The sequence below is a fragment of the Erpetoichthys calabaricus genome, chromosome 1 (assembly GCF_900747795.2).
Source record: "Erpetoichthys calabaricus chromosome 1, fErpCal1.3, whole genome shotgun sequence".
NCBI lineage: Eukaryota > Metazoa > Chordata > Cladistia > Polypteriformes > Polypteridae > Erpetoichthys > Erpetoichthys calabaricus.
In genome coordinates, this window is record NC_041394.2 from 282,470,920 (window position 1) to 282,489,659 (window position 18,740).

At 36.9% G+C, this 18,740-nt stretch overlaps 1 protein-coding gene across 6 annotated transcripts in view; it reads right to left on the reverse strand.

Moving 5' to 3' along the window:
• etnk1 (ethanolamine kinase 1) overlaps positions 1-18,740 on the reverse strand; it is a 104,804-nt gene that overhangs the window by 82,718 nt on the left and 3,346 nt on the right. The window contains exon 1 of one of the 6 annotated variants that reach the window (XM_028815753.2): positions 2,060-2,300. The exons of 3 other annotated variants lie outside the window; for them this stretch is intronic. In XM_028815753.2, the coding sequence (XP_028671586.1) occupies positions 2,060-2,206 (147 nt within the window). In that variant the 5' untranslated portion in view covers positions 2,207-2,300. Of the gene's footprint in view, positions 1-1,570; positions 1,688-2,059; positions 2,301-18,740 lie in introns of those variants that run through there. 2 more of the 6 variants (XM_028815736.2, XM_051930163.1) reach the window with 2 other exon arrangements.

Consider the following 18,740-nt stretch of genomic DNA (forward strand, 5'->3'; position numbering starts at 1 on the left):
AGAGAGTGGGTTTTTAAGTAATCAAGAGAAGTTGGGACATTTGTGCAAACTGTTTGCTTCTACTTGCAAGGGTTAATTTAATTTATTTGCTACAGGACATCTGCAGGCTGTAACCTATTAGAAATATCCTTTTTTCAGTTTTTGCTAACCTAAACTTTAAATTTAAACCTCTGGCAGTTTACCACTTACCTTTTCCCATTTTAAGTCATTCAAACTTGCTTCACCTAATTCTGGGTTTCAATGAGTCTGGGTCTCTTGCCATCATGAGACACAGTGTACAAAGCAAAAGTGCTAAATCAAAGAGTCCATTCACACACATCAACTCTCACAATGGATAGATAGATACTGTAGATACTTTATTAATCCTAAGGGGAAATTCACATACAATGAGCCATTTTAAAATTGCTAGTTAACATGCACATCTTCAGGACTGTGAGAGTTTAAACTAAGGGGAAAAAACAAAAACAAAACACATGCACATATAACAAGAAGGTACCATCTCTACACAGTGAAAGGGCAGGAGATTTTGAAAAGGCAGATTTAGACTCACTCATGACACTGAAGTTCCAATCACTGATCTGATTCAACCACATACGAACATTCCATGTGTTATATATACTATATATTATGTTATGGATGGAGTGCGACAGCCAACATTCTAAACAAATTACACTCAGGTAAATGCTTAAGCAGCATAAATACTAGAAAATTAGAAAACACTGCTTGATCTACTGAAATTGTGTGACAGAAGGCAGCAATTTCTTGTCTATGTTGTGTTAACACCAGTATTGGCTCTGCTTGTAATCTTGACATTTGAGACAAAGAACAGTAAAGTACTAGTGGAACATTATGCCAGTGTTAAGTGTGCCTATAGTACAGGAAATCTATTTGTTTCAGTACAAAGAAAATCAAGGTCAGTAAATGAGAAAAGTAACCAAACAAAATACTGTGTTCAAAATTCCCTCCCAGTACTTAAAAGAAAAAGATACATAATGCAGAATTGTATTTCTTTACAGGGGTTCTCTCAAGAAGTTAGTCAAAATTTGTGAAACAAAACTTCAAAAGAAACAAAAGCAACGTGCGAGAGCTGGACATTTTTGGTATGCAATACTGAATAATAATAATTACAGTTCTTTATATCACGTTGAGTTCTCACACACGCTCACATACATAAACACTACTTTTTTTAAGCACAAGACTGACCGAATTCATATACATATTATACTGCAAGGTCGTATACAACAGCATTTGACCAAATTCTTGTATTACACATATACGTGTGCGTAAAATGTCATTTTAGTATGCGCTTTCCAACAGTTTTCACTACGCCTGGAAGAATCTTGCTTTACTAGCGCGCAAGAATTAAATACGAGTTTTGTCAATTAATTAAGAGACATCTCACACTCTCAGAAATTCGCCACCCTAGTCCATCCAAAAGCTCCGATTTCCGTTTAAATGACACAAATACTTTTCATTAAACACCTTAGCCATCATCCAATATATTTAATCTGCAGAAGGAAAAGCTATGAGGAAGGAAATCTACAAAAGCGCCGTGGGTGCGTTACTTTACCTTCCTGTTCGCTGCTTTCTCGTCTAGACATGGTCTTGCACAAACCCCATCGACAGGCTGGTGTTGCATTTACACTCTGACGTAAACCTTGATTATGTCTTTGTGAAGCGCAGCTCCTGGTATAACGAAAACGGTGCCAGCACACTACTGGTAATTGCACTATGCTGATATTTTTTTACTTTCCAACCTGCATCTTCTCTAACGCTGCTACTCGATTTTGTAATTTGACGTCTACGTGGAATACAAGACATTTTCTGCAGAGGCCCGACAATTGACCCCACCCCCTAAAAAACTTAACACCGCTTTCTCCTTTTCTTGTTGTCCAAAATACCGTATTTCAATGCAAATGCCGCCTTTTTCTACATATATTCCGAGTGAACGTGCCGAAATGACCTTCAGCTTCTCCCTCTCTGAAAATAACCGAAGAAACAAAAAGCCCCATTCATATCCACTTACTGTATTTGGAATACATCAAACTCTTACACTCACCTTCATCTTCACCAAGGAATGATTCCAAGCCGGTCGGATTTCCTGGATCAGCTTCAGTGCTCCTGCTTTATAATGCTGGTCATCTACAGCAATATCTAACTTGGGGATATCGGGGGCACTAGCAGGCACATGGATATAGTTGGCCATTATTTGGTACCGATTTTCGTCTTCACTTGCTGAGGTTAAACGTTGTTCTGCTTATAATGCGAGGTCTGCGTCTGACTAAAGAGGATGGAAAATTCCACCCATCGCATGCAAATGAGTAGTCGCACTGCATTGTGGTCATTAGAGTATATCAGCCTTTAAAACATGTTGATAAATTTGTCTGCTTTCGAAACACTGTCTTGGAAAAAATATATTGAGTATTCAATCCTCGTAACGTTCAAAACTCAGTGTAATTTAGACAAAACGGTGCCAAAATTAACGTAATTAGCATAGATACCACCCACTTTAATGCAAAAATAAGTAACGCCCCTCAAGAGTGAAAGTCACAAATCTACAGACTGAGCACAACTTTCCTTCAGACTAAATGAGTGAAATTTGTCATGTGTTCAAGTGCGATTTCCAAGTGAAACATACCTAACCGATGGCCGAGTTAAATGCAACCTAAAATGTATCACGCGATTTTCGGATATGTATTAAATAGCTCGATGTCCCTAAGTTTGAAAAGAAAAAAAAGCCACCCAAGTCCTATTCCTGGTGACATGCCGTCTGACTGCTGTGTGCTGCCGACTTTACTTTCGCCAGGACTTTCTTCACTAATAGCACAGGTGTCGGTCGTATGTTCACGCTTCTTCTTTAAAATTCAGCAACTGTGTTGCGTAATCTGCGTGTGGGTGCTTAAGGTGGCCTCTCAAAGGGGGAAACAATTTAAAAGTACACTGTGAGAATGCATGCCATGTCAGTGAGATGTTTTTTTTTTTTGTTAGCAATCTTTATCTTAAGCAGTACAATAAAAGAATACTAACGCTAAGCTTTACAGTAGCTATAAAATGTTCTCTTAACCGTTTCACATTTTATTTCAATATGAAATACTACTTATTTACGTTATCACTGAGCAACATAAAACTCGACACATTTTTAAAAGTTGTATATATTTAAAAAAAAATCTTGGAAAAACAATTTTAGTGTTAAAATCATTTTCTGTTGTGCAGCGCAACAGGAATTGCTGCTAATAAATTAACAGGCGGTGAGGAGCAAAGTTGTTTATAAAAGTATATTTTATGTCTAAATAATACTTGGCATGACGTATGCAATATATCGGCAAAATGTTAGAATGTAATAACATTCATATTTCAGAATACTTATTTTTCAATCAAAGCCTTAATATTAGAAACGAAAATATAAAATTAGGCAAATACTCTAAACAAATTAAAATATTTAAATACTAATATTGTTTTTGTTTAGTACGTTCATGTTAAATTACTTTTAATATTTTCATTTGTTCTCAAATACACACCTTAACATGTTTTTGCAGATGTAGGAGCACTGGTCTTCTAATTAAAGAAGTATTTTTCATATTGTTCATCACAGAAATATGCCTTTAGAGTTTTGCACAGCACAAACATTAAAATGTGTATTGTAATCAAATACACAGATCCTATTACTGTACACAATTAAAGAGAGGTACAAATCCAGTAGAAACACGGCCCTTAGTTAAATTCAAATACGAGATCACATCTGGGCATCAGTCTCTCCAACAGAACAGACAATGCTGTGTAAGTCGTGCTCTAGACAACAGTAGCAACATAGGAAATAACCGGACAGACAGAACGCATTTTAGATAAAAGTTACAGAGAGCATTTTACAACTGGGGATATTTTACAGATTTTTCATAAAGAAATTTCACAGAATGCCTTGTTCCTACATGTGTGTATACAGTATAATAAAGACAAATAAGAATATCCTTAAGTAATTTTGCCAGACTTCATTAAAAATAGGCATCTGCAAGAAACTAATATCACATCTTATGAAAGTACCAATAATTTATGAAAGAGCTTTCGCAAATACAAGATCCAAAATAAAGTATCATGGTGGCAGAGTGGTGAGCACTTGTCCATGGATCCACATTCCAACGATGTGCTTGTCTGATCAATTGAACATTCTGCCCATTGACAGAGTGCAATTGAATATGCGAGTTTTACGATGTAAAGAACTGCTATTCTGTATAGCGTTGGGAGCAACTTGTACCCGATGCTCCCAGGACAGGTACTACCCCCCAAAACCCTGTACTGAATTAAGCAGGTTGGAAAATGTCAAGATATATACTGTAATACAAAAGGAAATACTGAAACATTTTTTAAAGAAATCAGACACCTGTAACAGCAATCTCTAACACAGCTATGGATATTTTATTTTTATATAAACCTTTTCTGAAATGCAATTTTGAAGTGAGGTGCTGAATAGTGGATTCTGCTTTCTTTATACTTTTCTAGACTATTATCCCTCAAAAAAAAGCCAAACAAACAGTAGAGGACTGGGTGATGCATCAAGTGACTTTTTTTTATTTTTTTATTTATACTGAACTCCTGAGCCATTGAGCTTTTCTTTACATCCTCAAATAGTATGTGTGCAACAATTATCCTATACCTACTACAGGACTGATTGGGAGTCAAGGCCAGAAAGATAACTGGATGTTTTGGCAAGGTGGAGCAGCAATGAATCTGCTGCACTGACATTAAACAGGTGTTTTTTTGGTTTAAAATGATACAGGTGGAAGAAATTAAAATTTAAAAATTTTTGAATATATGTAAAGTGAGAGGCGAAACTATTTAGCTAAGTGTTTTTTTTTTAAATCAATCTAGAAGAGATTACAGCTACTATGAAAAATAAAAATAAATAAAGTAAAAAGGCCCAACTTAAAAGGATTGATTACCAGTGGTGGTTTACATGCTGCTATTCGGAACTGCCATCTTAAAATTTCTATATAGGTTTTCCAATAAAATTAGTAATTCTGTCAATTGCTCAAGAATTAAAAAGATACACATTAGGACACGGGTTATACACTAAATGAAACTTCAGGTCTAAACATTCAGCAAATTGTATTAAAAAGCAACAATCTTTCTAAATGAATGAAGTGTGTTATGTTAATGTCTGAAGGAAACAATTTATCAATCCTGGACTGAATTAAGAAAAAAGGAAAGCAGAAGGGAAAAAGTGATTCAATTAGGGTCAATCTACTGCAAGCACGACTTCCAATATCAATTACAAGTTTATAAGTTGAATTTTTTAAGAACATAAAAAGAATACAAATGATCTGACAGAAGGTTATTGCATTGAACCTGTAAATTAAGACCTGTATCCTGGATTTCCTCGTTGAATCCAAAAAGGTGTGGAGACAGGCACCAATTCTACATCACTACGAACTACAACAAAGCATGTTAAGAAAATTAATGGGTGAACCATTGCATGCATGTATTAAAATATTTTTCTAAGTTTTATCTTTACCTTGCTTTCTAAATCTGTTTAGGTTGTGTGCCTAATTGTTATTCTAATGTCAAATGCATATATTGTAGTTTTCCAGCCATATTACTGTATTGAGGCAGGGTCCATTCCTGTTAAAAGCCTTAACTGTCATATTTTCTCTCCTTGACAATAAAAATGTAACTTTTTTTTACAATAACATTGTCTTTTCGTAAAATTTTAATCAATTTAAATTTTTCAATAATTAGGTTGTTTATGTCACATGAAATACACAAAAATGCCACACAACACAGTATGTTAATCTGATAGTATGCATAAATAATACTTGTTGATCTGATCAAATCAAATACCAGAAAAAATGTGCACATACTGCATGCACTCTTCAGTCTAAATCCAAGTACTCCATTAACTTGTTGTTGTTTTAGTTCTTCACTTGGAAATGTTGAGCATTACAACACTAGTTTAAATACAATAATAACAAACTAGGGTTATTTCTTGAGGGCTACAATGACCTCTGCATTTCCACTGACCCGAACTGTTCACTAACATGTCTTGCTTAATTATTTGAAAACTAAACCGATTTTCTTGCAAAATCAAACATGTATAACAAAATAGTATAAAGTATGTGATTTTATTCCTATATATTCCATCTATAATTCACAAGAATTTCTCACTGTATTTGCAAAACAAACAAACTTAATAGTATAACAAAAGGCTGAGAATAAAATGACTGGAGACAATTTGTGTCGCGCTGGAATTACGATAACAATATGGAGGTATTCAAGTAGATCATTTTTCATTTCCAGTGTTTCTGTTGTACCTTCAACAAAAAGACAATAGTCTCAAATAAATCAATGCAACACAGTAAACTGAATTTATAATTTAGTACAAAGTGCTTGTACATATTCAGTATATGCTACTGTTCAAAAGTTTGCAATTACTTAAATAAATATTCAGGTTTTTGATGTAAATTGATACTTTATCACTGTACCTTAACATCAATATATAAATTGAGACAATACAATAGTAATGTTATAAATTGTTATTACTGATTGAAATGACTGATTTATAATTTAACACTAACATGAATGTAAAGTTCTAATTACAGCAGACATTATTCCAGTGTCCTAATAGTAAACTCTCTTATATCATCCTTAATTAATCATGTTTAAAATTACAACTGAAACCTGTTATACTGGCTTTGGAAAACATCTTGTATCACCCCAGTCCCAAAGGTATCACATCCTAGTGAGCTGAATGACTTTCGGCCTGTTGCTGTGACATCACATGTGATGAAGACCATGGAGAGGCTACTGCTTCACCACCTTAGGCCACAGGTTCAACACGCCCTTGACCCTCTGCAGTTTGCATATCAGGAGAAGGTGGGAACAGAGGATGCCATCATCTATATGCTACACCGATCCCTCTCTCACTTGGACAGAGGCAGTGGTGCTGTAAGAATTATGTTTCTAGACTTCTCTAGTGCCTTCAACACAATACAACCTCTGCTCCTTAGGTACAAGCTGACAGAGATGGGATTAGATTCATACCTAGTGGCACAGATCGTGGACTATCTTAAAGACAGACCTCAGTATGTGCGTCTTGGGAACTGCACGTCTGACATTGTGGTCAGCAACACAGGAGCGCCACAAGGGACTGTACTTCCTCCGGTCCTGTTCAGCCTATATACATCGGACTTCCAATACAACTCTGAGTCCTGCCATGTGCAAAAGTTCGCTGATGACACTGCTATCGTGGGCTGCATCAGGAATGGGCTGGAGGATGAGTACAGGGACCTAATCAATGACTTTGTTAAATGGTGCGACTCAAACCACCTACAACTGAACACCAGCAAAACCAAGGAGCTGGTGGTGGATTTTAGGAGGCCCAGACCCCTCATTGACCCCGTGATCATCAAAGGTGACTGTGTGCAGATGGTGCAGACCTATAAATATCTGGGAGTGCAGCTGGATGATAAATTAGACTGGACTGCCAATACTGATGCGCTGTGCAAGAAAGGACAGAGCAGACTATACTTCCTTAGAAGGCTGGCGTCCTTCAACATCTGCAATAAGATGCTGCAGATGTTCTATCAGACAGTTGTGGCGAGCGCCCTCTTCTACGCGGTGGTGTGCTGGGGAGGCAGCATTAAGAGGAAAGACGTCTCACGCCTGGACAAACTGGTGAGGAAGGCAGGCTCTATTGTTGGCATGGAGTTGGACAGTTTAACATCTGTGGCAGAGCGAAGGGCGCTCAGCAGGCTCCTATCAATCATGGAGAATCCACTGCATCCACTAAATAGTATCATCTCCAGACAGAAGAGCAGCTTCAGCGACAGACTGCTGTCAATGTCCTGCTCCACTGACAGATTGAGGAGATCGTTCCTCCCCCAAACTATGCGACTTTTCAATTCCACCCAGGGGGTTAACGTTAACATTTAACATTATACAAAGTTATTGTCTTTTTTTCACCTGCATTATTATCATTCTTTAATTTATTGTATCAGTATGCTGCTGCTGGAAAATGTGAATTTCCCATTGGGATTAATAAAGTATCTATCTATCTACTGTTCAATAAAGCAAGGTAACTGTGTCACGCATCTATGACAGAGCTCACCGGATTCCTCCCAGGTATGTTATACCACCCTCAACCGAGAGGGGGTGCTTCCGTTGTCTTCTCTTTTTCTTCATCCACGGTGCAGAGAAATCACCCAATGGAGGCAACTGACTCCGGCCCTTCCAGCCTCAGGGCCATAAAAGCACAACTGCCTGGAAAAAGGCGTCACGGCAAAGGAGCTCCTCACTTACCTGACAGCAGATGAAACAGTCTTTATTGGAGCAGTAATGTTATTCTGGTGGCAGCAATTTGTGTTTGTTTTTCACACTATCAAGTGTTTTTTTTTGTTTGAATCATTAGGTAAATGGGGACGGTCAGATTGCTGCCCCAAAATGTATCCTCGTTTTAGGCTGTTATTCCCTCAGACGACCATAACTATAAATTACACATGCACATATTTTAGTGTATATAGCTATACACACACACACACACACACACACTGTATTTTCAATTAAAAACTACATTAAAGACTGGAAAGTTTTGAAGTTTTATACCATTGCATCCAAGTGGACCCAAACTGCTGCAGTTATTCAGTCGTATGCATGCAATGCCCAAAACATATGCATTTTTTATTGAAATATTGTTACATACTTCTGGAACATCAGTCATGCACAAATGTGAAGTACCTTTCTTCACCTCTTTTAGTGGTAAAGAGTCCTGTCTTCAATTCAAAAGCTCAACAAGCAGCATGGGGGGGCAGTACCAAAAAAAAAAAAAAAACTATACAGTTGTGAGTAGAGTATTCCTTTAAGAATATCAGAACCGTCGCCACCCCTGTCTGTCTTGCTCTAATCCTTATTAACTCGCATGTCTAATTTGTTCCTTCATAGTCATTTACATAGGAATTTAACCATTTATCTAGAAATTCTTTACATTTATATGTTCCACTATGCACCATCATTACAACTGTTATCCATTCTATCAGAAAAACAATGGCTTCTGTTAAGTGAATTTCTTGGTGGGATATTTTCATGAAATAAAACTTACCATGGCATACAGTTTTATTTAAAACTTCCAAATACTGGGAAAAGTTTTGCTGGAAATGTAAGGGTATAAAAAAATGAAAACTTGGGTAAATTTTCCTAAGCTTATAAGTGTTCCTTTTCTTTCATCTATCTTTTTTCTGAGCCTGCTTTATCCATTACAGGGTCAAGAGGAGGTAAGTCTATTCCAACCACGCACTACACATTCATTAAAAAAAACTTGCTAATGAAAACAAAAATGTCCTTATACTGTGCTAATTAAGAGTTGCAAATCTAACACATGTACTCAGGTACTTGTGGGGCAATACACACATAAAATATTCAAATTTATCTGAGAAGCAGAAATGCCAACTACAACACCAATACTTACAATACATGCAAGAACTATACACACTAGAAAGTAGTGTTAAGGATATCAGACACTTCTATGCACAGATTTTAAACATCACCCCTGGACAACTGTGGAAAGGTCCGACATGTGTTCTATTAAGCATTGGTGCCACTGGCCAAATTAGTATGTGCACATCTAACAGTGAAAATTTGAGTAAAATGTTTTACATATGCTAATACATACCAGTAGAATTCACATTTAAATGCAAAATACATAACCGGTGGAAAAGACATTTCTCTGTAAATTTACATTTTCTTTTCTACTTTGAATTCTGCAGATAGTGTTAGCAGGAAAATTACCAGATAAATTAAAAAAAAACAAAAAACAATGGCATACTGTAGCAAGGCTACATAACGGACAGTCGGGTTAGCCTTCTGAATTGTCCATCACTCTATGAGGTTGACTGGGAGGGTGTTTTAAATAGCCCTTCAGGCACCTTTGGTGATGTCCCGTTCTGGGAGGATCCCGCCCGAGTACACTTTCCAGCTGCCTGTTGCTGGCGTAAGGTTGCCATAACAACCGAGAGGGGCAAGGATTTTCAGCGGGAAACTTTCTCTTTTTAAGGGGAATGGCGGAACAAGTAAGGAGGAGAAAAAAGAAAGGATAAGGCTGAAGGCATCGCAGCGACTATCCATGCTTTAAGAACTATTCAGGATTTTACTTCACCCAGGGACGTCTGCTATTCATGGGTGGCCACCCCGAAGAAATATTCAAGGACGAATCCCCGAGAAGAGGCCAGGGTCTGGTGTTCTCCGGGTGCTCCCGTCTGGTGAGTTGGATTCCTGAGTTTTATTCTTCATGATAGTCCGCGGAGAAGCCGTTCCGCCAAAGGACGAGTGTGTTTCCTGCTTTCACGGAGGAACTAAACTGCAGCGTTTCTTGTTTTCCTATATTTTGGACTAAGTGAAATCTAATCTTTTGCATTCTCAAAGAACAGTTTTTCTTATTATTTACCTTTTTTCTTTTTTTTGTCTGTGTCAAACCGGGGGTTAGTATTTGGGCGCTAGGGAGGGCGTCTGGGGAAGGGGTTCACTAAGGGGCACTCAGGCACCGGTCAAGTTAATGTAACAGCCACTGTTAATATATATATATATATATTTTTTTCCACTTCCTGTTGTGTTTTATTTGCTGCAAATTATTAAGAAGGGAATCGTGGCAAGAGGGGACGTGGACCGAATATGGTTGTGCTATTATGCTTTCAAACATCGTCCACCCCCCTGTACGGGTTGTGAAGTGTAGGAATCGCGTTCCCGTATTGTGCGGTTGCTACAATACTTATATCTCAGCTTTTTAAATATTGTCTTGGAAGCACTGAATACCCCAGCCTGTTTCTTCCCCTGATGTTGTTGTAGAATTTTTCTAAATTCTTTACTTTATGTAGGGAATGGGAATTTTATATATGGACTTCAAACTTTCCAAATGTCCAACTTCAGAACCAGAGTAAAGCTCTTTGATTATGAAAATTACTTAACTCGCTCACTGAATCCTTCAGCAAATTTTAAGTAAATGAGCTAAAGTCAAACAGAAACCCTGGAATTAAAATCTCTGTAGACAGCTATTGGCCTTTTGCCAATGTGTACATATGCACTTTTCTTTCCTTCTATTTGTGTGTGCACATACATTTTTGTTTCTAAGCTGCCCTCATGCTCAACACATGTACTTGGTTGACAAGACAATGTGCTCAGTAGATTTTAACTTGTAACTCTGAAAAGAACTCTCTTAGTATATGGTCCCAATATAGGAGACAACTGAAGGCTAAGAGATTTCTGTCAATTGTACTGCTACATTACCAACACTTATTTCCCTGCTTTAAACAACTTTGCTTGAATACACTCTTTGATCAAAATTTTTGTTTGTATTACATACAATTTACAAATTTCACAAAATGAATGACAATCAATACACATCTCTCTCTCTCTGGAGAAGAGGAGAGAGTTAGTACACATCACCACCCCCGGTCCAGCATAGACAGACAAATCTCTTAAGCCCTTCGACTGCCTCCTATGTGCACAACAGTGTGAATGAATAGTTGGCATCTGACCATACAGTGAGAAAGTGTGAAAAGTGGATTAGGATGGTAAAAACTATTAGATGCACAAGGGGCTTTCACCAGGAATCTATCCTTAGACTAATGTTATTATGGCAGTGACAGAAGTGATGTGCAGAGTGGTACAGGACAAACTACTTCATGTTTGCTTGACTACAAAATCTTTATGTTTAGAACTGATATACAATAGAGAAGTCTTGTTGGAATGAATCCAACCAATTACATGATTTTTAAGTTATAAAGGATATGAAGCAATACATCATTATCCTTAATATATTAAATATGGTAATTTAAAATAGTTATAGTTTAAACTCAAAGCATTTGGAGCAAGAGCCGTCTACCCAGTTTAGGCCAGCTTTCATATGGTTCATAAGAAGCATTTCAGCAGGTATTTTAATGTAGGTGAAGCAGAATTAAAATATCTGTAAAACTAACTTGCATATAATTTTCTAAGTAAACTATGCACAAGGAGACTTGAGCACTAGAACAATAATGTTCTGCCAAATAAAAATCACTAATAACAATTATTACTACATTTTCATACAAAAGCGTAGCTCAAAGTGCTTTACAAATAGTTAATGAAAAATTAAAACTGCAAAAAACAAATAGAAGATAGAAATGGAAGAATCCCTAATAGTATGATTTTTTTTAGTTCCATTCAGAAAATAGATGTGATCAAATATCTAAATGTATGTGTATGAACTTTATTCTATACCTTTGAAATATATATATGATCAAATGGAACTAAAACAAATATGTGATCCTAAGGTTCTATTGTGGCTCAAGTGCTTGGATAACTTATTTTAATTCAGTCAGAAAGTTTTTAAATATACAAATGTTATAATTATATACCAAATCATTAATGCAAATACTATTTGCTGCATTTCATTGAGAAAAAATACTTTTAAAAGAAAATGTGAAATGATAACAGCTTATCAATTATAGTTAAGCCTTTTTTTATATAATCCATAAATCTAGTCTTCAACTAGTGTTTGACTCCTGGCTTTTTGATGTCTGAAAATGTCTCCATATCCTGTCTGCCTCAGAATATGGAAATGCCTGTTTCTTTGCCTGGCATTATTCATATATACAAATGAAGGGACAGAATACATGCATGTACTGCAGCTTAAGCTTCTTGCACAAGTACTAACTACTGCTAAAAGAAGCTTGGAAATCTGGATGGTCTCAATTTTTTTATTTTTATACTATAATTTGTTAATTTGCCTAAGCACCACTTTGATGTCTATTTTTGCACTTTTGTCTATACTGCGATGGTTTATTTACTCAAGTATCTCAATGTGATGTATATTTAACATCATACAGGCCTCTCAAACTATTGAGAGCAGTGTGTGGGACACATTTACATAGTGCGAGGAGGTTTTGCTTATTTACTTATATTTAAAGGGGTTACAGTCCACTCATCTTTTCCTGCCCATTTGTATCATTACTTTTAGGACAGCTGAAATTTTTTGGCTGTCCCCCCCCCCCCCCATTTTAATATGAAATGGTCCAGATGTCCAACCACCCCAGTCTTATTTATTGTGCTACACTGGATAACACCAACATTTCCATCTTTTAAATATGCTTTAAATATTTGTTATTTAAAATTTCAACATAAAAATAATGCCATTATAACTATAATTTCAATACAGAAACATTGACATATTTTATAATGTCTTGGTTTTTGTTCATTTTCAAAGCAACAAGATTTTTTGTTGGATATACCATTCAACATTTATTCCAACATCTGAATTCTTGTCAGTTATTCCAATCTGCACAATAGTAAAAAAGGTTCTTCATCAACAAGTTTTAAGCTGCATCCTGTGAGTCCCAAGGGATGTCACTCCCAGTATACAGATGTAAATGCTAACTTGCTATTTACAGGATTACTTCCCTCCCATGGATAAAGGCTAGCTCACTCGTGCTTTCCATAGAGGCCATGGCCAGCAGGAGAAATGGGTAAATTGGCAGGAGTTCAAAGATGTGATCAATTTAAACATGCATAGAATTACAGCGGCCTCTTAAAAATGTAAAAAAATTAGCAATGCTACCTTCAGAGCAAAATTACTTTCATCAGGGCCCTGTTGTACTCTATATGCATTCCACTGATTTAACCCCTCTATCTTTCACAGATATTACGAATGTTAAGTATTATTTTAAAAGTGTTTTAAATTAAATAACAGTATCAACTGTGTATGTTTTGTTGGTTCATTTTTTGAACCTTCTTTACCCACAAGTTCAAAACATGAAAAAGGGTACAGTACATCAGGTGGGAAGCTGATCTTAACTGAAAACTTCAAAAGGCAGCACATAACTTAGATGTTAATTAAATCAAGGAATTAACTTTTTAAAAATATTCAGGATTCTAAAAGGCTTATGTACAAAATTTTATTCTTATCTGAGAAAAGGAAAGAAAGTTACATTATTAAAGGAGATACTGTCTAGCAAAAGATCTAAACATATACATTTTAAAAAATTGTGCAACTTCACTAGTATCAGGTTTTCCACTGGAAAGTGCTCTGACATGCAGGAAGAACCATTCAATAAAGACTTTACATTAGAAATGTTTGTTTACTATATGTAAATGTATGCAAATAAATAACCAAAGAATTTTGCAAGATACACTGCCTGGAAGAAAAAGATAATGGACTACTTTAAGTATGTATTTTATTAAAAATAATAATAATAATAATAATAAATAATTAAAACTGGGGGACTCCACCCCCTGCTCGCTTCACTTGCCCACCCCTGGGTTTGGTTTACCGGATATACAATTTAAAGAGATTGTTATTTTCATGGGAATTGTTACATACGCATTATTTTCACTTTTACGTTAAAACTTTTGTAAAAACAATACTTGTCCTTTATTTCTGCCCCGGGCGTGGTTAAATCTTTCTCGCAGGACATACAATGGCACTCATATTGTGAAGGGGGGCCAGCTGAATGCAAACTAAGGAGTTGCAGTCGGATCATCTGCTGGCTTGTTGCACTTTGTGTCAATCATTTCAAAGCCTGTACAGCAACTGTCCTTTTGCCACTTCGCGTCTCTGCCACTCACGTTGTGAAAGGGGGCGCTGAACGCATGCTAAGGACAAGCGGTCGGATCATCTGTTGGCTTCCTGCTGCTGGCAAGCTGAATGTTCTGCTTGTTGCTTGTCATTGTTTTAACAGCTGGGAGCACATGATGTCTGTATGCCAAAAGCATTCCAACAACTGCTTGGTTAGAGGTCTGTGAACTTGTTTTAAATGCTGTCTCACATGATGTTAAAGTGTCTCTTGCGGGACGTCAAAGTCTCTTTCGAGAAGATCACATCTCGTCTCCGTCCCGGGATTTTTTTTTTTTTATAATAGAGAGATATGTATGATGTAGAGGACATTTTATTCTCTGCCTCCTAAAAGTATGTACAGGGTTGTGGCACAGAGGATGAATATTTATCAGGAACATCAAATCCAAAAAAATAATCCTCGATAAAGGATCTCTAGTCCAGTGTACTGCACCCTGATACATATACCTATACTCATTCAAACCAAGCAAATTTAGTTGTGCTCACACCTCACAGTAATCGCCCAGGAAAACAACTGGACCCTAAGCTTTCTGAAAAGAATATTATTTTTTATATATATATATATATATATATATATATATATATATATATATATATATACACACACATACACACACACATACATATACACATACATATATATATATATACACACATACACACACACACATATACATTAGGGTGTTTCATTTTCTAAGGCAAAAAATAAAATGTAAAATGATTGCTGGCTTTGCTTACGCCCCGAGTCTCAGTGATATAAAAGATATATATGCCAAATTTCAAGAAGATTGGATAATATTTAGAGGTTACACACTTTGATCAGTTTTGTAAAAGTAGGCAAAAAATACAATTTTTCAATGTTAATTACTTTTATTGGGAAAACTAGAAATCACAAACTTAAAATAATATTAAAACTAGACACTAAGATTAATAGGTAGTATGCAAAACATGCGTTATATTAATCAACTTTGAATAATACAATCCCTTCTTTTGTTCGCTTGGTGACGACTTTTCTGTGATGCTTGACTACCCTCAACAAGAATTGTTTTTGTTGTTCGTCCCTGACCGATTTGTTAAACTTTTTTATCAGAGCAATTCCTCTTTCTGCGGTATCACTGACCACCTTAAGAGCGTTCACATGGCTTCTTAGAGAATCACTGCAGTATTCTATCACGTCGTGGATCCCAAACAATTCAAAGAACGTCTTTGTTTTATTAGTAACGAAATGGCTCAGGTCTTTTCCTTCAAAAACTAGGTTTTTACCCTCTAATCGTTTCATTTCCTTTTTCTTTGCAGGTTTGGTTTCTAAATTTTTAGTCATATTTTCCTTTTCAGCCTGAGTAATACGTTCGTCCAAAAAAGCCAATCCTACGTTTGTTTCTGACAGATACCAAAGGTGCATCTGGGTAAGTGCTCAGAAGCTGTAGCATATCCAAATCATTCTTTGGAGCCCAATTGCCTCGTGCCAAAAGCGAACATACATGAGGCTGACAAAATGTGCAACCCGTTTCATTCCTTTCAATTCTCGTTGAGGAATATTCAACTGTTTAGTGAAGAGGACAATTTTAAGTGCATATATTGCCTTTGCCATCCACCTTGCTTGATGCAGAGCCCCTGGGATCTTTTCACCAGTTTGAAATAAAAGTGATCAATGTGTGCAACCCCTAAATATTATCCAATCTTCTTGAAATTTGGCATATATATCTTTTACATCACTGAGACTCGGGGCGTAAGCAAAGTCATATGAAAATCACATCTTTGGAAAAATGAAACACCCTAATATACATACATATACACATATACATACATACACATATTATATATACACATACATATACACATACATACATATATATACATACATACATACATACATATATATTATACTAGCAAAATACCTGCGCTTCGCAGCGGAGAAGTAGTGTGTTAAAGAGGTTATGTAAACATATATATACAAAAACATATATACTTATATATACATATCTACATATATACATCCACATATATATACATATATCAACATATATATACACACACATATGCATATATACATATACACATACATACATAGTGTGTTGTAACACGGGCTGTGATTGTTACATGGGAGGGAGACGACAAATCACAGCTTCCCGCTTTCTAATCGGGCCTGTGATTGGTGCTTTGACTGGTGCCTAGATCCCACAGTATGTCCCCTTAGGAGAGGCGTTAGGCGAGTGTAATTGAATAGCGGTGCTGCAAGTTTAGCTTTACACCTGTTTTTAAGGCTTATTGACAGGATACACCCTCCACAAGTTAAGGAAGTAAAAATAAAGGTATACATTTCTGTTTTATTTAAACCTTTTAAGTTTGTATGTGGGCGGCATGGTGGCGCAGTGAAAGGTGCCAGTTAGGAGACCCGGGTTCGCTTCCCTGCGTGGAGTTTGAATGTTCTCCCCGTGTCTGTCTGGGTTTCCTCCGGGCACTCCGGTTTCCTCCCACAGTCCAAAGACATGCAGGTTAGGTGCATTGGCGATTCTAAATTGTCCCTGGGGTGTGGGTGTGTGTGGGTGTGTGCGCCCTGCGGTGGGCTGGCACCTTGCCCGGGGTTTGTTTCCTGCCTTGTGCCCCGTGTTGGCAGGGATTGGCTCCTGTATTTAGGATATAGCGGGTTGGATAATGGATGGATGGACATTTGTATGCATAGCCCCATTTTCCCGTTTTTGTTTTTTTTCTTTCTTCAGTAATATTTCAGCAAACCCGGAGCTTGTCAGTTCAAATCCTGGTACTGACACCACTGTGTGACCCTGAGGAAGTCTCTTCACCTGCCTGAGCTGCAAAAAACAAAAGTAATGTAACAAATTGTACCTCAGATGTTGCAAGTTGCTGGAATAAAGGCATAAGTCAAATAGATAAATATGTATTATACACATAGGAACTATTCATTTATTTTCAGTTAAGTCATCTGCAGCAAACCTTGCTAAATGAGGGTTTCTCCTTTTTAGATAGTGCAAACTGTTTCTTCTTCATTGAGGTTCTCTCTTGGAGAGCTTTTTTCATTTCATTGAAAATTAAAGCAGCAGCTGCCAAAATATGTAGCTTTCTTATTAATTTTTCAACATTGTGTAAAATAACTTTATAAAGTAACATAAAAGGTTTAAATACTGGTTATCCTTTTACACTAAAATATTACTGAAGAGATACAAAAAAAGTAAAATGCATATGTTGTTTTTCTTTAAGGAGATTAAATATTACTGAAGGAAGAAAGAAAAAAAACTAAAACAGCCAAATGGGGCTATGCATACGAACTTAAAAGGTTTAAATAAAACAGAAATACAGTCATCCCTCACCTATCGCGGGGGTGACATTCCAGAGCCCCCCCGCGATAAGTGAAAATCCGTGAAGTACCGACCTATATTTATTTTATTATTTATATATATTTTAAGGCTTTATAAACCCTTCCCACACTCTTATAAACCTTTCTGTCTCTCTTTTTAACCTTTCCCACACTCTTATAAACACTTTCTATGCTCTTAAACACTTTCTACACTCTTAACACCGCAGAGCAACACTACACGCAGCGATCAGACGTTGATGTGTCTGCCACTCGCTTTGTGAAGAGGGGGGCAGGTGAACGCACATTAAGCAGAGGTGGACTTTGTGCTGCTACTGCCAAAATGCCTGCTTGTCGCTTTGCGCGTTCTGAATGAGGAGGAGGAGTGTGTGTGTGTGTGTGTGGGGGTGTGAGGGCTGAACGCACGTTGCTCAAACCTCTCTCTCCGAGGCGCGGTACGCTCCTGCCACTTCCCGTTGTGAAGGAAGGGGAGGGGGGTGGGGGGGGACGGGCTTGCTGAATGCACGCTAAGGAGAAGTGGACTTTGTGCTGCTTGTCGCTCTGCGTGTCAATAAGCCTGTACAGCAGCTGTTTTCCTGTCTCACTGCCTTGTCTTGCATGAACTTAAAATGTTTTATAATAGAGAGATGTTACTCTCTAGTCCGACATCCACATATCATATGTGTTAACAAAGTGTGTTTTATAAGTTTACATGTGTTTAAAGCATGTGGGATGGGTATTTTAAGGCTTAAACTATAAAAATGTTTATTTATATGGTCTTTCTATATCGCGGATTTTCACCTATCACTGATGGGATTTTCAAGTATTTTGTTCAATTTCATATTG